The 27,927-nt window shown below is 42.5% G+C and overlaps 1 protein-coding gene across 1 annotated transcript in view; it reads right to left on the reverse strand.

Annotated features, from left to right (window-relative positions):
- PSMD12 (proteasome 26S subunit, non-ATPase 12) overlaps positions 1-27,927 on the reverse strand; it is a 218,828-nt gene that overhangs the window by 48,715 nt on the left and 142,186 nt on the right. Inside the window, exons 5-7 of the mRNA XM_078654325.1 lie at positions 18,756-18,860; positions 18,207-18,356; positions 12,840-12,974 (exon numbers count right to left, since the gene is read on the reverse strand). Of these exons, the coding sequence (XP_078510451.1) occupies positions 12,840-12,974; positions 18,207-18,356; positions 18,756-18,860 (390 nt within the window). The remainder of the gene's footprint in view (positions 1-12,839; positions 12,975-18,206; positions 18,357-18,755; positions 18,861-27,927) is intronic.

Raw genomic sequence — 27,927 nt, forward strand, 5'->3', positions numbered from 1 at the left:
CCCACTCCAGACATCTTTGGAGTATTATGGGAAAAAAGGGGCTGTGTGTGAAAAAGCACGACTGAGTTACTCTAATGTCTTACGTTAGATTTATCGCCTATCCAAACGGTTGGGCGCCATGTAGTGTAGTTCCTATTATCCCAATAGGCTCTGCGCATTGGAATAATATCTTCAATAGTATAGACGTAGGACTGGGGTTAACTAGGTCTTCTACTGACGATATTAGACTTAAAGTTTTGTGTTTGCCAGCTAGCTCAGAGTTCACTAGAAACTTTCTCGAATAGGCAAGGAGGATTTTAACCTCCCTCGATAGACAAGAAGGGATTTAGTTTCTGACAACCATAGAACATGACAACTTTGCTCTCCCCTAATCAAGAGTGTATCTCTAGAGTCGTGTGAAAACAAAAGACAACTTATTTTACTCAGTCAGTTCAGTGCATTCTTAGTTTCACCAGATTGTAGAGAAAAGGAAGAGACGGGCGTGTTCAATAAAAGATGGTATTTATTGATCAGTCTCTTTTCTCGTACAAGAGAAATGAATCGCTAATATTGCAATACTTATAGTTAAGTAAAGTGCATACAGTAAAGACAGAATTATAAAATAATACTGGAAAAGCATTGATATGGTTTCTGAGCCATATGATACTTTAAAATGGATAAAATAGATACATACATATATACATTTGACTAATCGTACTCAACTGGTGCTTCTAACCACGCCTACCCCAGTGTACCTGACCTAAGCCTAATACGTGGGCGGGAGTAGATAAGTAGCAGTTTAAGTTAAGTTTGTTTTGCCAAGGGACTGACTCAAGAATTCTCTGCAAGGGGTTATTCAGTTCTGTACCTGAGATCTAGAATGGTGGAGGGATGGTATCTCTTATCCCAGGTCTTGATATTCCAGCTGCCTGCGAGGGCTGCTTGGAAGCGCCGGAGCTGGATTTCTCGGCAGGAGAAAGGCAGCGTCTCGTTCTCAGCACGTCAGGAAGGCGGGGCAGCGCCTGTGGGCTTCGCTCTCTGCTGGGCTCCTCGGCAAGTCTCGCTGCTCCAATCTCGTCACCATTGCGTGTGTTTGTTTAAGGCAATGTCGGTAATATTAATACCTGAAAGGTGCCGAGATTGACGTAAGGATGGACATATATACGTCAATAAGGATGTCATACGAACGGGTTCGTTCGCACATTCTTTTACTGAAGTTCTCGGTGAAATCAAAACAATGGCTACGGGAATTTCCCAGGTCGCTGTAGGTTTGATTTGTTTTGAGAACTCCGTATGCCTTATCAGGGGCTGGAGGAATAGTGCTTGCCTAATTAGATGGCATGCGTTATGACCTAATCAGATAACGCGCTTCTGTGCCGTGGTGTGGCTTAATCAGATAACGGTTTTTGCACCGTTGGATGGCTGCTAGTTAATTATTAACCAAACCAGGGTCAGGAATAGGGGGATCGATACAGTACCTATAGAAATACATCACACTTGTAATGGTTGAGCTGCCTGTATATGGCAGAGTAGTATGGTTTGTGCAATCCATCGAGAAATGGTATTTTTGGTAACTGGTCGTCCCAAAAAACTGCTGGCTGGGGTAGGATGCAAAGAATTGCTTTGTTTTCCTGCACTCTTTTGTCCTTTTTATATAGTGCATCACTGCCCTCCTGGCGTAGTGTGTGTAAGGCCCTCGCTGTGCTTGTAGATGTTTTTTGGGAAAAACTTGGTATTTAAATTGTCTGATTGATATGGAACTTCGACATCACCTTTGGCATGAAATGGGGTCTGTTCTCATGACAATCCTATCACTGTGTATTTGCAGGTAGGGTTCTTGGAGTGTTAGCGCTTGTAATTCACTCACACTCCGCAGTGATGTGATAGCTACTAAGAAGGCTGTCTTTAGCGTGAGCATATGCACTGTAGTCTTGTGAAAAGGCTGAAATAGTGCCTTCATCAATTGTGTCCGCACTACATTGAGGTTCCATGCTGGTGCTGGCATTCACCTTGGAGGTGCGATCCTTTTTGCTCCTTCTAGGAATCTTTTAACCACCTGCGAGGTGAAGAAACTTTTCCCTGTTTCTCCTCTTGTGTAAGCCACAATTGCTGCTAAGTGAACCCTTAGGGACGTGTAGCTTAGCTTATTCTGTAGTAGATGCGTTAAGTATCTTAGTACTGTTGATTTCCTCGTAATCCTTGTTTGCAGTTTCTCCCTAATGCACCATTCGGAGAATCTCTTCCACTTTGCTACGTAGCACTTCCTTGTGGTAGGTCTCCATGCCTCTCTAAGTACCGCCATTGTGCTTGCCGGCAGCTTGAGGTGTGCAAACTCTAGGTGATCGTGTATGTGCCATCTCCATGTTTTGTGAGAACCATGTTTGTCTGGCCCACGGATGTGCTATCAGGATTAGCGTCATGTTGCTGAATCTGCATTTGTTCAGTACCCTGTGTAGCAGGGGTATTGGTGGAAAAGCGTAGGCAAATGTCCCTGACCAGCTTATCCATAGCTGAGCCGGTCTGCTTCTACATTGTCATTCTCAGGTAGATGTATCGCTAACAGGTCTATTTGCCTGGGGATTGCCCATCTCCATATTTCCTGCACGAACAGAGATAGTGTCGCTGACTGTGTCCCTCCTTTCTTGTTGATGTAGAACATGGTAGTTGTATTGTCTGTTTGTATCAGTACCCTGTGTCCGTACAACTGTTCTGAAAGGCTTTTAAGGCTAGGAACACTGTCTTGAGTTCTAGGTAGTTGACGTGCTTTATTGCATCCTGATGTGCCCACAAATCCCTTACTTTGAGGTTGTTTGTGTGCACTCCCCACCCCCTCTGGGAGGAGTCTGTTGTAATGGTTACTGTTGGAGTTGGTTGTGTGAATGATCTCCCTTGTGCCATGTTCTTTTTGTTCCACCACGCTATTTCTTGCTGTACTGCCTGCGTGACAACCACTAGATCTTCCCAACTCCCTTTCGCTTGTGACCCTTGCTGCTGGATCCATTCTTGGAATGGTCTTATGTGCACGCGGATATTTGGTACCAAATGTATGCATGAGGCCATCATTCCCATCAGTTTGCTCACTTTCAGAGCATGCCCCTTGCGGTAAAGACATGCATTCGGAATCACCTTGCTCTGTATGGTGTTGATCTCTGCCCCAAGAATACCTTCACTTGTTCTGGCTCTATTGACGATTTTTCCCAATGGATCGAAAACCCCAGTTGGGCTAGTGTTTGTATCACTATTTCTATGTGCCCTTTGCACTTGTTGTATGACTTTTACCAGCCAGTCGTCGAGGTACGGGTATACATGTATCCCCTGCCTCCTTTAATGTGCTGACAGACATTTCGTGAAGATCCTTGGCACAGATTTGAGTCCAAATGCCAATACTGTGAACTGGTAGTGAGTTTTGTTGATCATAAACCTGAGGAGGTGTTTGTGTCTGCTGTTGATGGGGATGTGTAAATAGGTGTCCTTTAAGTCGATAGTTGCCATGTAATCTCCCTCTTGTAGTTGAGGTATGACCTCTTGTAGTGATGTCATCTTGAACCTTTGAGTTTTTATGAACCTGTTTAAGACTCTTAGGTCTAGAATTGGACGTAAGGTTCCGTCTACCTTTGGTACGAGAAAGTAGGTGGTACTATTTCTATGGCTCTTTTCCTTAGCAGTTCTCTTGCTTCCTGCAGCAAGTTTGTATGCTCCTTTGCTGAGAGCACTCTGACCCTAGGCTTTCTGTTTGGAGGTGGCTTTTCCAGGTCTATACAGTACCCGTATTGTATGAGATTTAGTATCCGTTTGTCTGATGTTATTTCCCTCCACTCCTGGAGGAAGTGTCTTATTATGCCTCCCACTGGTGTTGTATGTTGGAGGAACTGTTGAAGGTCTTGATTTGTTCTTGGTCTTTGCCTTGACTCTTTCCGCACCCCCTGAGGTCTTGGCCAGGTGTGCGTTGGTTTTGCTGGAGAGTCACTTTGATGAGGGAGGCTGACTCCCCCTCTGCCCGTTACCCCTTCCTCGAACGCGCCCTCGAAAGGATAGTCCTCGGGGCTGGTACAGCCAATTTTGCTCTTACTGTCCCTGCTGCTGTCCCTGATTACTTCCTTGATACCCTTGTTGGAAGGTTTTGTGGGGTGCCCCATGGACTTTGCTGTTTCGTTATCTTTTTAAGTTGGTTCAATTTGTCATCAACTGGTGCGCCAAACAGTTGTTCCCCATTGAGGGGTGTGTTGAGGATCTGGTTTTGAACTTCATTCTTGAAACGGGATATCCTTAGCGAGGCATGCCTCCGGTCTGTGATCCGCAGCATCATCTGCCTGGTTGATATCTCCGCTGCGTCTAGGGCAGACTTTAGACATGTATTTGCCATGTTTTTCCCCTCTTCTACCAGGTGGCTTGCCCTTCTCTGGTATTGCTCTGGTACGTGCTTGAGGAGTTCGCCCACTTCTTCCCAGTGCTGGTATGCGAGCCTGTTGATGAGTGCATTGGAATTGGTGATGCGCCATTGTATTGCCGCGCTCCTTTCCATCTTCCTACCCAACAGGTCCATCCTCTTGTTCACTTTGTCTGGTGGTGGGCCAGAGTTTGTGGGTATATTTGCTTTTTTCTAGCCGTGGATGTAATGATTGAGTCGGCTGGGACTGATCCCCTAATGTACATGGGGTCTTTTGATGAATGTTTAGATTTCTTCACTGCTCGTGGAGTTACTGCTCTACACATGGCAGGCTCCTTAACCCCTTCAGTGCTAATGACAAGGGTAACTCGTCCTGGAGTTTCCATTGATTTCAATGGAAATTACATTGAGGGGCCAGAGGTGCCTTAGCAGCCAAGTGGTTAAATGCCTCCTTCCCCTGGTCCAGAACACTTGGGAGCATGGGCAGGAACTGCCTTCTAGTCTGGGATGGCAACAAGGTCTCCAGGAGGAAGCAAGACAAGGGTTTTTCTTCTTCTAGCTGCACTGCATATGTGTCTGCAGCTCTTTTGTTGACTTGGTTGTAGATCCCTATTCCGTCCGGCGGTGAAGGTCTTGACAGATATGATTCTACACTCTCTTCCGGGGTTTCTGCGTCAAGATCTTGCCACTGCAAGTCCTGAGCCTCCGAGGACGTCGAGCCTTGGTAAGTTTGCTAGTCTTCCTCCCCTTCGGCGTCGCCGTAGTACAGGTCTTAGTCTCCCTGTTCTTCTCCAGGTTCAGGTGTGGTCGACAGTTGGAAATCCTCAACGCACCTTTCTGCTTCGGCCGTGGCTTTCGACGGAATGCTGTAGAATTTCATTTTTACGTCCAAGTCTTTCTTGCGTTGCAAGATGTTTGCCATCTCGGCCTTGAGCCTTTTCTTTTTCTTTTCCAACTCGGCCATGTGTTCGGCTTCGAGGGTTTCGGCTTTCCTCTTCACTGTTGTCGACATCAAAATCGCTTTAGGTCCTTCGGTTTTCGACACCGAGGCCTCTTTTTCGTGGCTGCTCTTCAGTGCCTTTCCCTTGTCTTGGGATTCCGCCGTCTGGGAGTCCTTCTCAGAGGAACCGACAGGCTGTTTGTCCCTGGATGCAGTTGTCGACGTTAAGTGCTTCTACGGCCCTTCTCCTTTCGAGGACTTGGATTCGCCTTTGCGACTCTCAGTGGAGTGTTTAGGGTTCGACAACTCTTACCTCCTTCAACCTTTTTTTTTTCCGACCTCGACGACTATGGCGTCCTCTGGTTCCTCGGCAATGTGGTCTTCCTCTCCGCAGGAGAGTCCCAAATCTCGGAGCGATGGGGGTGTCCCCTGCAAGTTGTAGTTTGCTCTTCTTTGCCTCTCCCTTACTCTGAGGGTATTCAGGGTGAACGCTGCACAGGCGTTGCAGTCCTCGCTTCGATGGTCAAGCGGCAAGCAGATATTGCAAACTGTGTGTAGAACCTTTTGCGCGTACTTGTGGTGGCAGTTTGCGCAGAACTTAAACAGAGTTTTGTCCATCACCGCGCCCAGGGAGCCCCCTGTATGCGCATTCTCCGTAGAAACGTTGAACTCTTTAATGTTCTCTGTTCTGTCGTTGACTTCCGTCCTTACTTGATCTCCGGTGATGTATTCTGATGTTTTTTCGATTTTTCGTCGATTCTACTCTCCAAAGTTTTGGAGCTCCTTCACTGTTGATCCAGACCCAACGGCGGAAAAAAGAATCTGAAGATGGCGACCAAAGGTGGGAGCTCCCGGAGGAAGCTCGTCGACGTCACAAAGGACACCAAATGGTGGTATGTCAACGCCCACCTGGGCCACGAAAAAAAAAGACTAGATAGCGGAATAATGAACAGCATAGTGAATCTAGAAAGATTCACGCTGCAAAATTTCTATTTCTGAGAACAACCTTCTCTCAGTCTCATGCCCGTCTGCTTTCTCTTACTGAAATTCTGTAAGTGGCTGATAAATTATTTCATAGATTACAGCTTCTCCTCTTGAAGACCCCTATCCCTGAAACCTAACATTACCTAAACTCCACCAGTCATCTAGCTCACCAACCATTCACCTGAAACCACATAGCCCTCACTAATGATCACACCTATCTAGTATTATATAATTTTCACAAAGTAACTTGCACCAACACATGCAATTTTCTTCCTGGATAGCACATGACTAATCATAAAAACCAACAATTACCACTGTATTAGCCACAAAACTTAGTATCCGGGGTAGCGTGCTACTCGCTATAAAGTGCTATAAAATACAATTACAGTTTGTCACAAACAAGAAGGTGCAATGAGTGAATTCCCAATTAGAAGTTTAGAAAGTAGGTTGTTTATCATGCACATGTAATAGGGAATGTTTCTTTCTTAGCTGCAGCAACAGTGGCTTTTCAAGCTTAATCTCCGCAGAATGAAAGAAAATTTATGACACTGGTTTTCCAGCATACATGTCCTCTTAATATTCATCTCACCTACACAATCCATTTCATGAAATGGGACTTTAGAGAAAACAAAGCAAAACTATTAAAGCACAGCCCCGGATCCTGTAAAAGCAGAATTAATGTCACAGTAGGTGGCACCTTTGTTTATCTGTAGTGTGGAGAAGATTTGTAATGGAGTCACAACAGTGCCACCTAGTGTCACAAAGGATCCATTGCTGTATGAAAAATGTCCACATCAAACTTGACACCCGAGAGAGGGTTCAAATACAAGGAATCTGTAGTGAGTTCTCTAGAATAGTTATTCTTCAGCAGCTAATTCATATGCCGTGCCATAGCAATAGTTTCCACTTCTTAGCTACATTCTATTGGGCACCCTTTGTAGGTTTTGAGATCATAAATGGGCCTGCTATGACAAACCTTTGACTGAAAAAGGTGGTTCTGAAATTTGTGTGTCATATTTATCAATGCACACAGCACCTGCAATAATCTTTGCCACCCATCACGTTTTTCTCCTTTAACCTGGAGGGCTTGCAAACTAATGTTTTGAGCAAGGCAGTTGGGCGAAGTTATGGCTTGTGTTGTGTGCGTTTGAGAAAGGTGTCATGGGAGTGCTTTTGCGTGTGCGTCTGTGCGTGTATAAGGGGGTATGTGCGGAAGCACGTGTGTGTGTGTGTGTGTGTGTGTGTGTGTGTGTGTGTGTGTGTGTGCGCGCCTGTACGTGTATTAAAGACTATGTCCACATTTGTGTGTGCTTGTGCATGTCTATGCGTTTGATGGTGTGAACATGTATTTGGGTGTTTTTGAGCATATGATTCTATGTGTGCTTGTGCGCACAGATGTTTCTGCATGTGTGCTTATGTCTGTGCATCTGATGGTGTGTGCATCTATTTAAGTGTTTTTATATTAGAGCATGGGATTGTATATGTGCGTGTGGAGGTTTCTGTATGTGCACCCCCTGTTCGCGTATGAGAGTGTGCGCGCACATTTGTGGTGTACTTGTGCATATCTGTGCGTGTGATGGTGAGTGTGAGTAGGCATGTATTTGTGTGTACGTCCTTGGGTATTTTTGTACTGGAGCATGCGATTGTATGTGTGCTTGTGTTTGATAGTTTCTGTATGTGTGCTTGTGTGTTTGTGCGTGTATGAGAGTGAGCGCATTTCTGTGTGCTTGTGCATGTCTGTGCATGTGTTGGTGTGTGCGTGTATTTGGGTGTTTTTGTATTAGTGCTTGCGATTTTATGTGTGCTTGTGTTCTTGGATGTTTCTGGCTATGTGCGTGTCTGTGTGCATCAGTGTGCATATGAGAGTGTGTGCTCACATTGGTGTGTGCATATGTATGTCTGTGCGTGTGATGCTGTGTGCACGCTGGATTTGTTATTTTTCTGGCAGCCGATGTCCTGGATAGTGACTTTAACTGCCTGATGCCCGACCTTAGGGATGGCCACCAGTGTACCGTACAGTCCCCTGCCTGACCCCAAGATGGCTTCCATAGTGGACCCCTACACGTTGTTTTACTTCCCTGGGACAACAATTGGACATTGACCAGACCTTGGACCGATCTCTAACCTGCCTACACATCAGGACTTGGAAACTGCGGAACTTACCCCAGACTGTGGTGACCTAGCGATTTGGCCGATGCCCGGTGGAGCTACCATATAGCTAAAGAGGAGATGGGTTGTGGACTCCCCCCTCCCTGCTATCACCTACCCAGCCGGACCTTGGGCGAATTTTCCCCTCGTCTCTATGTCCTATCTTCCTCCTACCCCATTACCCTATCCCCTTACCCTTCCTTGCTCCATTCACCTTGTCCCCTATGTTCTTTAAATGATTTTCTTGATACTGATGTAACTTTTAACTGATGTAAATTGCAACATTATTGTCCCTCATGTAAAGCGCTCCGATTCCATCTGGTCTAGCCAGCGCTATATAATAACTCAATAATTAATTTTGTTCCCATTTAGTACTCTTTCTCTCTTTGCCTTCCTCCCTAGCTCCTATCCACTCTCCCCATAATCTCTCACCCTGCCTATCGCCCTGTCCTTTGTGCCCTTTGACTAAGCACTCCTTCTCCCCTTGTTGGGGAAAGATCCAATATTTATACTCTGGAGTCTCAGGGTACCCGCTGAGAGAGTCCACTGCGCCAAGGGAGCCACTCACAGCTGAGGTATGGTATGGCACCCCTTGCCAAAGCACTCCCTCTCCCCTTTCATGGGAAGGATCCAGTATGTAGGCCTTGGAGTCTCAGAGACCCCTTTGAGAGAGTCCACTGCGTAAAGGGAGCCTCCCGCAACAGAGATAGGGAAGTGATACCACTTCCCCTGGGATCACAGCTTACTGGACTTTGGACGTTGCTTTGACTCATCTACCGGTTTGTGTCCCAGTCACCCTTCCTCTCCTCTTTCCTTGCGGTGTCCTTCACCCTCCCCTCCTCTTTCCCGTCTTCATTACTGGTCTACTTCCCCGGCTCCTTCCCCCCTCCCTTAAATCTTTCCCCTTGCCTGCTTTGCCCCTTACATATTTGTGCTTATTGTTTATCCTGACCGTACAAGTAACTATGTTGCCATGCTCTAATAACTGTGCAACCTTTTTAACGATGTAACCTGCAACTATGATCTGATGCTCATGTAAAGCGCTCTGATAACCCCGGGTCTAGCCAGCGCTATATAAAACCTTTAAAGTAAAGTAAGTAAAAGTTACTATAACAGGTACATTTTAGTGGTTTGTCGCATTTCAACAAGAACTATAACTCAGTTTTTAACTGGGAATTAGTGAGATTTATAATTTTTTTACATGAAGAATTTAATTTCCATTCCTCAAAGCACATGGGTGGAGCGGGGAATGGCAAGCCCTACATCTGAGGCGATATGACAAGCTAACCTCCTCAGCTCACGGTCAGGCCTTCTGTCCAACTCAATACCATCAGCAAACTACTACTGCGAAGAGGTAACTCAGAGGCATAGAAAAGTATACACATGACCAGGTGGAAAAACACCAAAATCGCATGACTATCAAATCACAAAAAATTCAAGTGTCACATGAGCAGCCATTTTAAATGACAAAATTAAACACCATTTTTGGGTGACTCAAATTACTTCTGACAAGCTTTTTATACAGAAGAACAAGAAAGCAAAGCTAAAAGAGCAGTGAAATATAAACGGACTTCCTATATATTAAAAGTGAATTTTAATGTGGAGAAAGAATATAGGGGTAAGATTAAAAGGTGAAGTGGTGATGTTGCTAGGATGTACTATCTGTCCTTAGCATCACACGTAAGTGGTCAACAGGTTTTAGACTCAGTTGCCCTATCGGGTCATGGGCTATCATCAGGACGTTTATAGTGTAATCAGATCCCTCCTGTGATCGTTCATTGTATGTTGCAAGTATAATTTTCGTAACCGTCTTCGTTACTGTTCGAAAACTAGATATTTTACAGGTGTATGTCAACCCTGTAACTTTAAATATTCGTGCCTCTGCCTCATAGGAATCAGTTGAGGCGGAGGTCTCATGCCAATTTCGTCAGATGAGGGCACCAGGCGTCTCTACCTCATCTGTCCTGGATGATAATCTAGACTTACCAAATGTAAAACTAACAATCACAGCAGGTAATTATATATTTCACTGCATATATCCCACCAGTATCCACCTACAGATAGAGGCGGCACTCACCTGGGGAATAGAGTACCCAGGTACAAAACACGATGAGGCTACCAAATAAGCAGTACCACTGGAATTATGCAGCAGGGGAAGACCAAATTACGAGTCAGGGTTGAGTAAATTACGCATCAAGAAGAGGCAAAAATATGAATTATGCTCCACATTTTTGGGATAGTATTACTTAATTTCTTTTTCATTTTTAAAGTTGTTAAGAATGCCCGGGGATTAGTAGCAACTCATTCATATCAGTTTAACATCAAAACACAGGAATAAGCTACAAAAAGGTTACCAGTCAACATTTGCACAGGGTCTTCTTCTCTACAACAAGTATTGTTGTGTTTTTTGTTAAAATCTGAAGATTATGAAGCAGGTGATTTATTAGGAGGCAAATGCTAAAAATATATATTTATGCAAAAATCGCTGCGGCTGCACAATCACATAATTCCAGTGGCCCTGCCAATAAGACACCCTAGTGGTGATTACTGGTTGAGGGTTTCGGAACAATATTCAAGGAACCCTGGCTTCATATACTAGTGTAGTTCACTCTCCTGTTGGTTGAGAATGCCCTTAAAACAAGGTCTGATAAAAGAATGGCAGAAAAGAGCTAACACAAGGAGAAATGTATCTGGGGCTATCTTCAGCAGAAAAAAAATTGATCAAATACTTAAAGAGTGAGGGACAATTAGCAACGTTAATGCTGGATGGAACTCTATGGACCATAAGCAGGAGAATATATTCAAGTGCTCCAGTGAGAAACACATACAATATAGACAAGAGAAGGAGTCCTAATCAACATAGAAACATAAAACGTAGTATCTGATAAGAATGCTCATCACAGGGCCCAAAGTGACTACGGCCTGATAGTATCGGACCTACTTCTCCCTGGCCCAAAGCAGCCTACCCCATAACATAGAGCACTTGTACTCCTCCAGTGAAATAATTCTTGAGGAAAAAAAACGAAGGGCTCACATTTTATAAAACTCCGGAGCCACTAAGGATCACACTGACAAAACACCAGCCCAGTGACAAAGTATTAAAGTGGAACGAATATTAATTAAGCACTTGATTAGCACTATGGAGACTAACTCACTGTACTTCTCCGAGACAAAAAAATAAGCTATAAGCCACACCGGCAGTAATAACCCTAATTAGTTTGATGAAGAATACAACAAGAAAAAGCAAGAGCTAGTCAGAAGGCAGAGGAACCAGCAAAATTCCCGTGCTGGATACCATGTTCTAAAAATCTGCAAAGAGGCCTACAAAGACTTCATCAAACATGCAAAGAAAAAGCACAGAGAATGATATAGAATGATGCAAATAAGGTGGTAATAGCGATGCACAGCATTAGACTTGGGGAACTAGAGACCTGGAGCTACCGAGAGGTTGGCCCTATTTTGGACTTCGATTTAGGAGCAATAATCTGTATAGATAATCAAGGACTAAGCAATACATGCAATTCAGGTTTCAATGCCAGATAACTTCTCAAAAGACCTTGAGAAAGCGGAGCACAATGGTTGGAGCTTGGAGTTGACAGCTAACAGGTCACAACAATTAAGGCAAACTTTTGGCAGATGAAAGCAACTTTGGCCTCCATTACTGGTACAGAATGTATTCAACTGGCGTAGTACTCGCCAATAAAGTCCCAAAATTGATTTTAACATTGCCTTAGCAGGTTTGTGCCAGAGACCCATCACATCTTACATTTAATTTCAGAATGTTACCCATACAAGGCTGCACCTCAAGAGGGACAGGCAAAGAGCGTTATGGTTTTTGCACATGACTAGGGACATCTGGAGACAATAACGTTTTACTTACCTTCACTAAATCCATAGCTCCACAAAGCTCAGTGTGTTTATGGAATCTGGGGTTAAGTATGGCAGAGACAACAGCCTTATGCTAGACGACTGGCACACAAGAAAATGTTTTTCCAGCAGCAGCTTTCCTCGCCTCAGTTTGGCAACAAACAAGGAGAGTCTTCAAGAGGTAGCATCCATTTCTCTAGCAAAAGTGATCAGCACCCAACATTGACAAAATTATTTTTAACACGATTTAAGTGATTTCAAGATTTTGCAAATTGTTTTTTTAACGCATCTATTGATTTTATAGCTTTTAGAAGAAACTGATTTTGATTTGAGTTTATGAAATATAAACTGCAGTTTGGGTGCATTGTGTATTTCTGACACGTCACTCAAGGGTTAACAGTCTACACGTATTTGCAGTCCATTAAGACACCCAGACACACACAAAGTGCTTATACAGAGGGTTAATTATTGGAGTCAGAGGACGGCCCAAGAAAGACACATTGTGACATATATTTTAAGATCATTGGTTTTAACCTGTTGCCATTTTTCACTTTCGGCCTGGATACACGGAGTGTCGTAGATCGCTCTGTAATGCTTGCAAATTGACAGGTATGATCCCTCGTTTTGATCCAAATTAATCATTAGGTCATAGTATTTCAATTTCAGCTTCTAATAACAAGATAAAAAATCAAGCACAGAGAAAAAGATTATTCGTTTTTACTACACATATTAACCAGCAATTATTTTAAAGAGCACAAAGAAAGCATACATTAAGCGAACGTAAACAATTGCCGCCAAACTAGATCAGCCTGGATAGAGGGAACAAAACTGTGTTGTCTGCACACTTGCATAGAAATGCACATCAAAGTTTTCAGTCACAACAGAGTCAACTCAGCCCTACGTTTGTTAAGCTGAAAACTTCTATACCATTACTATAAGAAAAACCACCCATTCTAGAACTGTTTAAACAGTAATAAAAAAAAACTTCTGGGGTGTGCAAATGGTCATTTCAGGTAAGAAGTGTAATTTTTTAATTTTTTTATTCAATAAGGACGCTATTAATGTCTAATCACTGAAGCAAATAAAAGAATCAGATTACCAAAACATTTTTTTTTTTTTGTTGCAAAAGTTGTACATTCAATGAATGGCACTTTTGTAATGCCTAATTCTGAATATATGTGACTGAGGTACCTATTTGTAAACACAGTCAAAGCATTTATTTTTTGGGAAACTAAAGCACAGCAGCTGGGGCTTAATATGTATTAGTAAGAAGTCAGGTTTAAGGTTTTTTTGTTGACTACGTACACAGTCTGTAAAGCCATAAGGTGCCTCCCAGACAGTCGTCAATCCAATTGTTGAGTTATCAGAAGAAGGGACATGCAGCATACCAGCAGAACTATCAAATGCTAGCTGTGTGTTACACTTCTGTCAGCCAGTGGATCATGTGATGGCACAATATAGACAGCAGCATCAAGTAGATCAGAAGAATAAATAACCAATGTATTTATCCACAGCTATTAACTGGTAGACACTACTGATGGCACTAAACTCAGAAAATAGCCCCTCTTCCTAGACCAGAAGCCTATACAAGGGGTCCGCAACTGTTTAGAACACTAAATATTAAAAGATTAATAAAGCATATATACATAAAAGAGCAAAATTAAACAGTTTAAAACTCTCCAAGTGTGAATTAATTTAAAATTGGAGGATAGAAATTAAGTTGGTATCTGTATCTTGATTCATGGGTGCAGTGCAAGTACAGCCAAGGAATCTAGTATGGGCCATTCTTGCTTTTAAGTCAACAACTAACGTCTAATGGTAACATTAGGATGGCTCACAATAATGCGTTCATTACAACTGCATTACACACTAGACTAAACTAAAGTTGTAAAATTATGCCCAGGGTGCATACTTACAACAGACTTTATTTGTACTACTATAGGCTGCTTTTAACACTGCTACAACAAACCGTACTCCGTCTGTGCCAAGAGGAAAACCAATTACGTAGCTGCATGGTCTCATTGGTCATAAGTACTGTAGGAAGCTGGCTCTTTATATAGTGGACCACAAAGAGGTACACTGTGTAAAGAGTCCCGGAAAACCCCAATTGGCTTAAAGAGGCACAAATGATATTCCAAATGCCCTATTTTGTGGAAGTGTGGGCGAGCAATTAGGCGTTTCAGAGGGCAGTGGTAAGCATTTGCTGACTTGCACACAAGCAATAATTGAGACAAACAAGAATAAATCCGAGACCAATTAAGAAAAATAAGTCATATTTTTATACATATTTTGATACCAAGAACTTGGATAGCAAGTAAGTCCTTTTAAGATATATATTTTAGCAGGTAAGAAGAATGTTCACTTAAATGTGTCTTTACGCACAATGCTTTCCTATCGGAGAAAAGGAATGTGTAGAATGCAGTTAATTGTGCATGGTTTCTGGGGATCTCCTTTGGGAATACAGGTAGTTGTGGGCCAAGGCTCAAAGTACTACCAGCAGATTCTCATTACCTGCACTGAGGCGTCCAGGTGAAGAGGTGCTGTTGGCGTTGGTAGCTGTGCACGCTACACCAGTAAAGGGAAGGGAGGCACCTAGAAACAGGCTGCAAAGGTGGGCTTGGGGATAAGTTTGAGAGCACCCTACGGGGTGGAGGGCACGGGTCGTAAGGGCTTTGGGCCCAAGGGAGCACAGTTGCTTAGTCAGTACCCGGGTTGGGGCGTTCGGTACAGAGTGAAAAGGTCGGCTGAATTCTGTGCGCCATGGAACCTTGCAGTCATTGGTCTCGCTGGTTGAGGGTGCAGAATCTGGACAGATGGGCCAGTCTGGAAGTGAGTTTATGCAGTGCTGACATCCCCCTAGACAGCTACTTTGTCTTGGAGGCGCTGGAGTCTCAACTAGACTTTCACAGTATCGGTTTGCTGGAACTATGCGGCTCCAGTTGGTACTGGAGTCCCCTCACTTAGTGAGGGGGGGTTGGGGAGAGAAAGACACATCTGACCTTCAGGAGCACAGTGTCCTCTTCCAAGGCGGCTGCTGCATCGGGTTGGCCAGGGAGTGGCAACATGATAAACAAGACTGCGTTTCGGTGCCAGTGGACTGCAGGGGAGAAGCTCCTCTACTCTACTAATCCTTGGAGGTTTGTGAAGCACTAGCGGTCTCCCAGGGTTCTTTGAAGCTGGGCAGCTGCAGGACGAGTCGCTGGGTCACGACTGTCAAGACTTGTGGCAAGCAGAGTTTGCCGCCAAAAGCCTATATCAGTCTTCAGTTCTCACATTTTCTTTTGGCTCTGTCATTCTCTTCTTCAGCCATTGAATAAGAGTTACTGGTGTGAGGGGTGCCTCCTACATACTACATTTATGCATGTTGTGTGTTGAGGGGTCTCTTAGGGTGGCACAATACATGCTGCAGTCCTGAGGGACCCTCTTTAGTACTCTATGTACTAGATACAAGGGGTACCCTTTACTAAGGACCTATAGGAAATGCTAAAGGTTTTGCCAATTGGGGAACAACTGTACAGATTAGAATTAGAGATCTGGCTCTGGCGTTCTGGTTAGAAGAAACCCAGTTCACTTTCTGGCAAAATTACATCAGATACCAGGCAAAAAGTGGGGTGACCATGTCAACAAGCGTGGGCATAGCCAATAGGTCTCGCTTTTGGGACCTTATAAGTATTTAGTTATGCAGCACAACATCCTTGGTGCAGCAACATAAACTGTTGCATGGCTGAACACTTATAAGGTCCCAAAGGTGAGACCCATTAGCTATGCCAATGCTTGTTAACGCTTGTGTTTTGCTTGCACTCCTGGAACGGCTGTAGCTCACAGCCTTGCCAGCATTTTCACTTCAGTTTCTTATACTGGATTAGAAGTCGGGCATATGCAGCCTGTCGTTTTTAACTTTGCATTCCTCATCCTGACCGACACAAAGCCAAGTCTACACTTTTGTACCCTATTATTGCACTGTTCTTACGTTTTCTAAGTCTATGTTTGAGCAGGCCAGCCATTCTACGTGTCTGCAGGCTCCTTCATCCATTTCTAAAATCAGAACTACATGTACCAGAATGCAAAGCAAAAACCTTGGTTGGGTGAGGCACTTATGTGTGGATTTGGGACACATAAGAGTTCTGTTATTGACAAAATTCGCCCAGAATTAAGACACACACAGAATAATATACTGTTTCAGAGCTCTCGTAGCATTCAGCTACCTGTAGTCCTGTTTACACCATCATATATTCCGGGCCGTAAGTACCAGAATACAAAGACAAAATCTGGATTGTGATACTTGAATATCAATGCGTATTCTGCTAAAAGTGGTACTCATTTTATCGGCAGTGTTGAAAAGGATGAAAGGAGGAGGCAATCTGAAGATCACCGCAACGTTGCTTAACTCACTCAGGGCCATATTATCAAGAACGGCAATAATGTTATCGCCTTTCTTGATAATATGGCCCTCAGATTCTTTCCGGATTATGCATGTATTTTCTAACAGAGAAGTGTTGTATTTTTCCTCATCCTGACAGACACACAGCCAAGTCTACACTTGTGTATCCTTTTATTGCACAGTTCTTAAGTTTTCCAAGTCTATGTTTGAGCAGGCTAGCCATTCTGTGCGTCTGCAGGCTCCTTTATCCATTTCTAAAATCAGAACTACATGTACCAGAATGCGAAGCAAAACCCTTGGCTGGATGAGGCACATATGTGTGGATTTGGGACACATAAGAGTTCTGTTATTGACAAAGTCTTCCCAGGAATTGAGGCACATACAGAATAGTATACTGTTTCAGAGTACTCATCGCATTCAGCTATCTGTAGTCCTGTTTACACCATCATATATTCCGGGCCGTAAGTACCAGAATACAAAAACAAAATCTGGATTGTGCTCCTTGAATATCAATGCGGACTCTGCTGAAAGTGGTACTCATTTTATCGGCAGTGTTGAAAAGGATGAAATGTGGAGGCAAATCTGAAGATCACCGCAACGTTGCTTAACTCACTAGGCCATATTATCAAGAATGGCGATAATGTTAATCGCCATTCTTGATAATATGGCCCTCAGATTCTTTCCAAGATTATGCATGTATTTTCTGACAGAGAAGTGCTGTATTTTTTTTAGCTTCAGTGATCTGAAGCAAACACTCAGACGCCATGATACAACAGCAGTATATCTTTAACAAATGTATGTTCCACAAAATACAGACAGATAAAGTCATGAATGAAGAGAGGAAGGAAGCAGGCGCTTCCCCTTTTCTTGCTCATGGTCGTTTATGCCAATAGTGGTGCAGGTGTTTCAGGTCTGCTGTGGTTGTGTGTCTCCGTGCAGCATTCTGCAAACCCTCCAGACGTGATTGGGGGGCGTCTGCAGCAGGAAGGTATGTAAATAAATGTGCAGCCGAGCCTAACTCTGCTTTGCATGTATGGGCGGAGTTTCTCACAATAGAGGGAGAGAAGTTTATGCTTTGTTCATGCTATATTCGGTAATGGCGGATTTCCCAATAAACTGCATTGTTTTAGCAGGTTCCAGATTCCAAGGGTGCCTCCAGAGTACTCCAGAATATTATGATTCTGCCATAGTACATTCACAGAACTTTATATTCCTGTAAGGCCATCAAAGTGATGAAGCGCGAGCAAGACAGAGGCAGAGCGAGGCACGCACGCGCACTTGGGAGAGGGAGAGGAAAGCCAGATGGCGCCTCTGCTCGTAACTGTGCACATAACCGCACGCTCTATGCCACACAAAAAGCTGTGGTCGGCTTTTTAAAGCCCACTCACTAAATATCTCGCCAGACCGCGCATGCGCTGGCTCAGGCGAGACCTAAAAAGGGGCACTTTCCTACAAGTACAGTCAAGCAGACTTAGAAAACAATGGACATGAACTGAAACTCATCTTTCAATCACTCTTACCTCAGTGTTATCCTCTTTGAAAACTTTGGTATTTATTTTCTTGCTGATGATCTGAGTTCTTATGTGATCTTTTACAGCCAGGCATAAACGCATCTGCTCCAAGATGAACTCAACCTTTTCTTTCTTCTCCATGGAGCCATAGGTTTCTACCTGGAGAAATACAATAAAAAATGTTGATATCAGGGCCTAGCACATCTCATGTGAACTGTAGCACTGAATGGGCAAACTGTCCTGCCACCCACAAGACTCAGCTAGCCTTCCCGCAAACTCCAACATCAAACAAATTAACTCAACACACCAGATATTAAATTACGGCTAAAACTGAAAATTTCAGGTACGGGACCAGAAAAGCCTATATGACGTTAAAATTTGCTCTGCAGCAAATTTTCTAGGTCAGTAAGTTAAATCTTCAGCCAAAATGTTTTCATACATTTTGATCTGCCTATCAATATAAAAATCACCCATAGATGCGAAGTTCCCTAAAAGATGTTAAACAGTAGCCTTAAACGTTTGGTTTCAAGTATGAAAGACCTAAGAAATAACATTTACCTGCAGCTCTTGCAAAATTGAAGCAGCCTCTTTCACGTCACCACTCTGCTCTTTTATCGTTGCCAATGTATTGGTCAGTCGGGCGCGTTCTATTTCAACATAAATCTAGAATTTAGAATAATAAAAAAGTGTTTATTACAGCATTTTCCAAAGGTATGCAAGCATGCTGGGAAATTAGTTGTGTTGAATTAAGGGAGCCCAGAGTCATGCAACTGCTAGTAAGTCAAAGGTTTTGACTTACAACCCAAGAGCAATAGAATGGTATAGCAGAGAAAAAAATTCCAACAGAAGATAACATTCAAGCATTTCTTCAGGGAATAAAATAGATTTTTAAGGATGTAAAAAAATATCTAACATTGAATATATATATGCAGAATGTTTTTGATCAATGTGTTAGATAAAATGTCCATTAAATCAATGAAATATTCATTATATACATATAATTTTTTTTGTTACAAAAATGTATCTCAAATACAAACCAACTACCATTGCTATATCTGGATACTGCACTTCTATTAAGCTAAAAGAGTCTTTCAGTTTAAACATCACATTTCTCCAGAAAAGGCACTAAGTACAAAGGTAAAGTATAGGAAATTTAGGACAAATACAAAGAAGTGACATAGTTAATTTAAAGGTTTTTATAAGAAGTTGCAATTATCTTTCCGGGGCCTTCAGTGTAGTTCCTATATCTCTAATAGGCTCTGCGCATTGGAATAATATACACTATAGATTTGACATAGGACTGAGGTCAGTATGTCTCTATCGAGTACATTAAACTTAATTACTTGTGTATGCCAGCTAACTCAAGAGGTCACTAGAAACTTTCTCGAATGAACAAGAAGGGATTAGTCTCTGACAACCGCATAAACATGAGAACTTTGTTTCCCTTCGAGTCGGAGCAAAATCTTCAGTCGTGGGAACAATAGATAACTATTTTACTCAGACAATCGTGCATGCTTCATTTCTACAGAGTTTGCACAAAAATAGATAGCCGGGCGTTTCAATAAAAAGGGTTTATTGAACAGTCTTCTTTCTTATGCAAGAGAGGTGAACTGCCACAATCTTAAGACAGAATGGGAAGTATAATACGTACAGTGTTAGCAGTAAGATAAAATAATACTGTAATAGCATGTCGTGTAGCTATGACATATATTCATTAAACTACATACATAAATAACAGGCTAAAATACTCATCTGGTGCTTCTAAATAATCCTACCCCAGTGTACCTAACCTAAGTCTAGTACGAGGGAAGTAGGTGCTGTTTTAGTCTGGTTTAGTTATGCCAAAAGTTGCCAAAAGTTTCTCTAGGCTCTAATCAGCTCCATACCTTAGAATGAGAGAGGTTGGTATCTTTTTCCCAGGACTCGATTCTCTAACACCCCGCAAGGGGAGTCAGAAACACTGGAGCTGGATTCTCGGCGAGGAGGATGACAGCGTCTGGTCAGTGTGTTAGTTGGGGAGATGACTTCCTTCGGGACTTGCTGTGGCGATCCGCGTGCAAGTAGGTAATAGCACAGCATCTTGCCAAAGCAAGTGAAGGTACATTTATACCTTGAAGGTGTTTAGGAATGCCAGTATTGACGTAAAAGTCGGGCATATGAACGTCATAAATGAACCCCTAAGGAATAGATGTTCATACAAAATAAATGATTCTTGGAGAAATCAATATCCAAGCAAGGGGAAAGTCCCAACGGCTAAAGATTCTGTTTTTCCAAGAATTTGTTGTGACGTAGATGAACGGATGTAAGTAGCCATGACTGTATTTGGGTAGCATGGACTATGCCTAAATAAGGACTGGGTTTCTATGCCTATATAAAGGGCAATATGAATTGTACCTATATAAGGGAATGAATCTGGAAATTCATACGGAATCTAAATCGATACACAACACCAGGTGAGCTTAAACCAACCCAGGTCCGGGTGGGGGATGCTTGCCGCCAGGAGGATAGCCTGAAGCTGTGAGTGCGCCAGGAGGCTAGAGGGCGATGGCATAAGAAGAGGTTCCCCAACACCTCCATAAAAGAATATGCAAAACCAGCAGATTAGTATCAAAAATCGTCCCTGTACTAACTGCAAATGACTAAAGCACCAACTAACACTTTGAATCCAACTCGGACCTAGAGAGGGTCATGTGTGTACATCGCCATTTCGTCAGCACATCTCAGTGACCACAGTGGATGCAACAAGTTAGTTTCTTTAACAGCTGCCGCTTCACCTATTCAACTTAATCGTGTGGTGGGCTCAACCTCCCACAGCACCCACAGAAGCGGAAGCAGTTCGTAACGTACAGAGCGAACAACCAACAGAGCATGGATCCCCTCACGGATGCTCCCTTCCCCCACCACCATGGTCTGCATTTAGTCACGGCGCTTCCTCAAACACTTCACTGTCCATAGCTACAAACACAGTGTGGAGCCTCCCTAGTATCCTCCTGAGAAGGGCTATGTGGATGAGGGGGCTTGCGCAGTGGGGCAAACCAAATTTCCTTCATGTTAGATTGCTTTAATCTTTGTTAAATGTGTGTGAACTATTCCTTTGCGTGGTTTGAGTTAACTTTGAGTAGTGGAAGTAGCTTTCTTTATGGTCACTGCCATGATGTTTTTCTCACTCATTAACTGCTTATCTGCTCCTTGAAACCCGCCTCTGGGCTTTCAGGCACCCTCTGGTTTGAAGTTCTGCTGCCACATCACTGGGAAGCCATGTGAGGACTTCCCGCTCTGTCTGCCCGCATGTATGGAGACAGTAGATAACGTGTCATTTAGTTAGTGTTGGTTTTAACTTGGTAGCCCAACTGTTGAACATAACCAGCAAGGGAGATGGTAATAACTTGTCTTTTTCTCCAGTACTTCATACCTCACGTCTATGTTTCAACTCGCTGCAACTAAACACGTTTCTCCCTCAACTAAACCTTCTGAAAAACCTCAAGTCATCATTTTACTAAAGATTTCAGGAATTATGTGGTAGGTTCCAAGACTGTGCGAGTCAAGTCCTCTAAAAATACAGGCTTGACTAAAAAGCATAGACAAAGCATAATATTGTCACAGAAAGCAATGTGTCCACAAGTGAACTCATACGCATTACATGAAAATCCTCTATTTAGCAGCCAAACGTCTGGGTACAATTTTCACAAGTTTAAAGAACATTAGTGTGTATGTGCACAAAATACAAGCTTAGCCTAGTTAAAAGAAAACTATTAGCCTAGTTAAAAGAACACTATATATTTGAAAATATTCTAATGTCGAATAAAATAAAAAAATGGCTGTAGATTTAAATACATATTAGGCAAAGCAGACATTGCTTAAAAAAAAGTAGGCTGATTACCGTAGGCTGATTACCTACAGACCTGGAACTAATTTGGTTGTTATAAGGGATCACCACATGGTCAATGACTAGACCAAAAACTGTATGACATGACAGATGTTTTTCGATACTTTTGGTTTCCATACGATTTATGCATCTCTGGATAAAATGCACAAGTCCAAAAGTACAGGTTCACTAATAATATATGTGCCGCTTGCGTGATCTTTATAGTTCAGTCTTGTTCTTCAACATCGTGTATGAAAGCACTTCCAGATAGGCGAGTTCAAACTGCCAGTCGTACAAAAATAAAACTTTAAGTACTTCTCAGTGCAGTGCTATAATGTGCCTGTTAAAAGAACAGTAGATCGTGTTGCGCCCAGGATAATGTGCTGCGTAGTTAAATACTTAGAAGATCCCAAAGGTGAGACCCATTGGCTATGCCAATGCTTGTTTAGATAGCAGTAATTCCTTGTACAAAAAGTGTATATATATATATATATATATATGAAAGCTCCAACACACCATAACGTGAGTCACTCACAGGGCGGGTGCCGCGTAGCGCGATGGTGCTCGCGTCCCATATGTCAGCTCCAATTTCCCAAAATACCCAGCCGGGTTCGTAGAAATAACGGCACTCACACAGGCAGCGGCAATCTTTTAGCAGGGCGGTTTATTTAAAAGGCAAACAAACGCGTTTCGGGACTAGAAATCCCTTCGTCAGTGTTATCGTTTGGGCGCCAAACTTTTTTCCTTTTTAAACACTGTTCATGCCTACTGTTGACATAAACAAAGGACTAATGCATTGCGTCTATAGGGCGCGCCATCTTTGAACGCCTTACATTTCACACACTTCGTCTTAATGGCTACATATAAAGCAGTACTTCTTTTGTGTATAAAAAACGTTATGAGTGTATTTTACACTTAAGACATATCGCCGTGTATCGGCAAATTTCAATTCACATTTCGAATCCTTTCATTTCCAAAGGTGGCCAAATGTCTGAGAAACAACGCATTACTAAGAATGCAACAATTAAAGCCAAACATCGCTATATTTATAAACAACGCTATTTCAAGCAAATCTTGCCGTGGATCGGCATTTGCAACCTAAAATCAGGTTGCATAATTCTCAGGACACCGGCCATGGGATCAACACAACAGCATAACTCATTAAGACGACAAAAATTCTTTCACTATATATACATTTTCAAAAATATATAACCCTGATATATACTTCAAAGCATTCCAAAAACCTTCCAGACCAATATCGTATGATTTAGACACATTCCTCACAATATTTAGCCCAAGTGAGAGGCAAGTTCCTCCCCCATATTCAATCCCTTCGGAGCCTTGGTCTCAAGGTCGATGATAAATCTAGACTCTAATCGTCTCAAGACCTGCAACCGGTTACCTCCTCTTGGGGTCTCAGCTGCTTGATCTAGGCAGAAGTATCTTAGTAGAGTCCTATCACTTTTGTGCTTTATGGCAAAATGCCTTGCTACCGGGTAGCTGAAATCCTTGTTGGCTATAGCCCGCATGTGTTCGAACACATGCGGGCTATAGCCAACAAGGATTTCAGCTACCCGGTAGCAAGGCATTTTGCCATAAAGCACAAAAGTGATAGGACTCTACTAAGATACTTCTGCCTAGATCAAGCAGCTGAGACCCCAAGAGGAGGTAACCGGTTGCAGGTCTTGAGACGATTAGAGTCTAGATTTATCATCGACCTTGAGACCAAGGCTCCGAAGGGATTGAATATGGGGGAGGAACTTGCCTCTCACTTGGGCTAAATATTGTGAGGAATGTGTCTAAATCATACGATATTGGTCTGGAAGGTTTTTGGAATGCTTTGAAGTATATATCAGGGTTATATATTTTTGAAAATGTATATATAGTGAAAGAATTTTTGTCGTCTTAATGAGTTATGCTGTTGTGTTGATCCCATGGCCGGTGTCCTGAGAATTATGCAACCTGATTTTAGGTTGCAAATGCCGATCCACGGCAAGATTTGCTTGAAATAGCGTTGTTTATAAATATAGCGATGTTTGGCTTTAATTGTTGCATTCTTAGTAATGCGTTGTTTCTCAGACATTTGGCCACCTTTGGAAATGAAAGGATTCGAAATGTGAATTGAAATTTGCCGATACACGGCGATATGTCTTAAGTGTAAAATACACTCATAACGTTTTTTATACACAAAAGAAGTACTGCTTTATATGTAGCCATTAAGACGAAGTGTGTGAAATGTAAGGCGTTCAAAGATGGCGCGCCCTATAGACGCAATGCATTAGTCCTTTGTTTATGTCAACAGTAGGCATGAACAGTGTTTAAAAAGGAAAAAAGTTTGGCGCCCAAACGATAACACTGACGAAGGGATTTCTAGTCCCGAAACGCGTTTGTTTGCCTTTTAAATAAACCGCCCTGCTAAAAGATTGCCGCTGCCTGTGTGAGTGCCGTTATTTCTACGAACCCGGCTGGGTATTTTGGGAAATTGGAGCTGACATATATATATATATATATATATATATATATATATATATATATATATATATATTTATTTATTTATACACCAATTTGTTCACAGGAGGTGCACACTTTGCACGGTTGGTGCCGGACAATAGGGATGAACTTCTCCCTACTATTTAATTGATCACCAAGGAGAAATTAATGTCCGCACTCGCTCAGTATATTAATTGGGTTTATTAGATCAGAGACTCACATACAGCCCCCTTCACCTACGCGTTTCGACCGCAGGTCTTGTTCACAGTGTTGCCACTAGTCCATCCTCTATTTTTAATTTATATACCTTTCCACCCACCAGCATGTAATGATGCATTCTGGGGGAGGTAGTTTTAAATAACAATTGGAAGCAAAATCGTTTGTAAAACAATGACTTTGAAACATTTTACAATTATATAGATCACTCTCAGTTCGATTTAAAACTGATTGAACAGTATACTAAGAAGTCTTTATAAGTCGGTTAGAGTTTAAGGAAATTCCTATCTCACCTTAGTATAGGTTTTAACCGATAAACAATAAACAATCATATCATCCTATAGTTAAGACTTATATGCTGTCGATATTAATGTTGGTTAAGTATAGGCTAAGAACCTTTGTGACTTCAAATGTAAACTGGCCAGTTTATAATTGTATTTGAGGGGCTTAGTGCCCATAGAATTTATAAATGTGATCAAAGCAAAGTCTTGGCATCCATGGTTTTTAAGCAAATTCTTTTAGTTGATATTAATTCCCTCACTTGATAAGTTCACAGGTGGACGTACATTTCTTCGTCCATATTCAATCCTCTCAGCGTCTTTGTTTGAAATCTTATAATTAGGCGTGACTCCAGTCTTCTTAGTTGCAGTTTTCTATTTCCTCCTCTCTCATTCGGAAGTTGCTATTCCACTATAGCGTATATCCTTCCATGTCTTCCCTTTATGCTGTGACATGTGTTTTGCTATGGCATAGGACATGTCTCCATTTTGAATCTATCTAATATGTTCCAAAATCCTTTTGTGTAGTGGGCAGGTGGTCATGCCAATATAGTTCTTACCACATGCACATGTTAGGATGTATACCACATGCGTGGTCTTGCATGTGATGGTTTCTTCTATATTAAATGTCTTTCCTTGGGGGTCTTTCAAAGATTTAATGGATTCCCCTATGGTACAGGCTTTACATTGGAGACATTTTTTAAAACCTTTCTGCCTTGATGTAAGCCAGTCATTTTTCTTTTTCATCTCGAAATGGCTTCTCACTAATTTATCTTGTAGTGAGGGTGGTTTCCTGAATGTCACAAGAGGATGGTTGCCTAATTGTTCTCCAATATCAGGACCCTTTTTAATGATGTTCCAATATTTGTTGAGTATTCTTCTCGCATTTTGGCTTTCTTTGCTGTAAGTGATGATCATCCGGATAGGTTCTGGTTGTAATTGTATTTCATTTACTTCCTTTTTATTGATCAACATGTTGAATTTCTATTGCCTGAACAATTGTCAATGATGTTCGTAATGTACTTACAATTTTTTAAAGATGGAATATTTATATTGAATACTTTATTTTTTAAGGTTCGCGCCGAAACAGATATTTCTCTTATACTGTTACTGCACAATGGTTCCTTTTAATTTGCAAGTGTTAAAATGGCCGCTCGTTTAACAGGCAACTTGAGTAGTCCTATACGGTCCTTTTACTGTGTTTATTGCCTTGAAAGTGTATTTATGAAAGCATTGAATGGCGGCACAAACATCGTGATCAAGGGAGCATGACTCCCGAAACGCGTTGATGTATGCTACAACTATTAAATAAAAGCCTAATTTGAAGATTTCCACATTCGAGTGCCGGATGACTTCTTTGATGAAACAAAAGAAATCCTATTTTGAATAGACAGCGACGTGGCTGATCGTCGCCTGACCGGCACCGCCAGCGTTCTGGAAGCATGCCAGAGTGAATCGCCAAACCTGTAGAAAATAACACGAGACAGGCGTGCCCCCCGTGAAGAGCCCAGCGGAGTTGCAGAGCCAGCTGGTGTAACGCGAACGAAGTCGTGGTTGACCGCTTCTGCCCGGGGATCAGAGGATCCAAGAGCTCCGGTGAGTGAACCCGACTTGATTTTCGCAGCACTTAACTGTGGCTATTGCATCTGGGGAAACGGGAGCTGGAAGGGATAGTTCCTAGATTGATCGAGCATCGAGGTAGAGTGCCGATTTACCCGCAAGCAACATAGTGGGTTGCATTTGGGAGGAACAGACCGAGTGAAAATCGGAAGGCTAAAACATGAGTGACGAAGAGAATGCAGCGAGAGAGCTCGAGGCTGCAAAGTTATTTGAAGATACTGTGCCAACAAGACAGAGGGAAGGAGCAGCAGCTGCTCCCCCTACTGCAAATTCGGACCTAAATAAGAATCTACAGAATTTTGAAAAACTAAAGAAGAGAGAAATCTCACGTTGGTGGGAGGTAGCGTCATTACGCCGGTATTTAGAAGTTGGCAGAATTCCAAGAGGCCTGAGAATAATGATTTCACCCTCCTCAGAAAATCCTGATATCGAGTTACTAGAAGCATGGGCTGAAAATAGTGGGGCTAGCTCGAAAAATATGATGCAAATGCTTCTTAAACATGCTGAAAAGGAACGACTGGAAGTGGTTGAAAAATTAAAAGAACTTTCCGAGACCCTAGAAAAACATGACGATAAAACCAGGATTGGGAAATTTAAAACGGATTTAAAAATAAGGCTGGATAAATATGAAAAACGAATCAAGGACAGGAAATCCACGAAATTCATAAGAGATCGGATTGATTATGAATCAGGACGCATATATACTTTTGCGAAAAAGTTTGATATGGCCAGGCGTCAGAAAATCTTTTGTGGACAAGCTGTCCAACAGACACCGCTACAAAGTGATGTAAGTTGGGGAACAGGCTCCGAACAAGAATCTGATGATGGAAGCCGGCAGGAACCAAATGATGTACGACTGCCCGTCACAGATGAATTCCGTTTTATGATCATGGAACAACAGTCCGACCATCGCATGGGGAAGGGCAGAGGATGGGGAAGGGGAAGAGGCAGAGGAAAAGACGACAAAGAAGAGGAGGCGAGGGGTACAGGAGGAGCACAAGGATGGCAAACAAAAAGAGCCTTGCACTCGAACACCAAGAAATAATTGATATTATGGATAACGACACCACGATCATTAATTTGAGTTCTGTGGTGTTGACTCATGAAGACGAGAAAATCCTGAAATTAGGCCTATCTTATTGTGATACAAACTAATTTAATTATCCTAACAGTAGGATGGACCTTTATCGATTTACTAGAAAACTGAAACTGACAAAGTTACATGCTGGAAGAACTAACAGTCCGCAGTCAGACTCACAAA

This window comes from Lissotriton helveticus, chromosome 7, assembly GCF_964261635.1.
Source record: "Lissotriton helveticus chromosome 7, aLisHel1.1, whole genome shotgun sequence".
Lineage (NCBI taxonomy): Eukaryota > Metazoa > Chordata > Amphibia > Caudata > Salamandridae > Lissotriton > Lissotriton helveticus.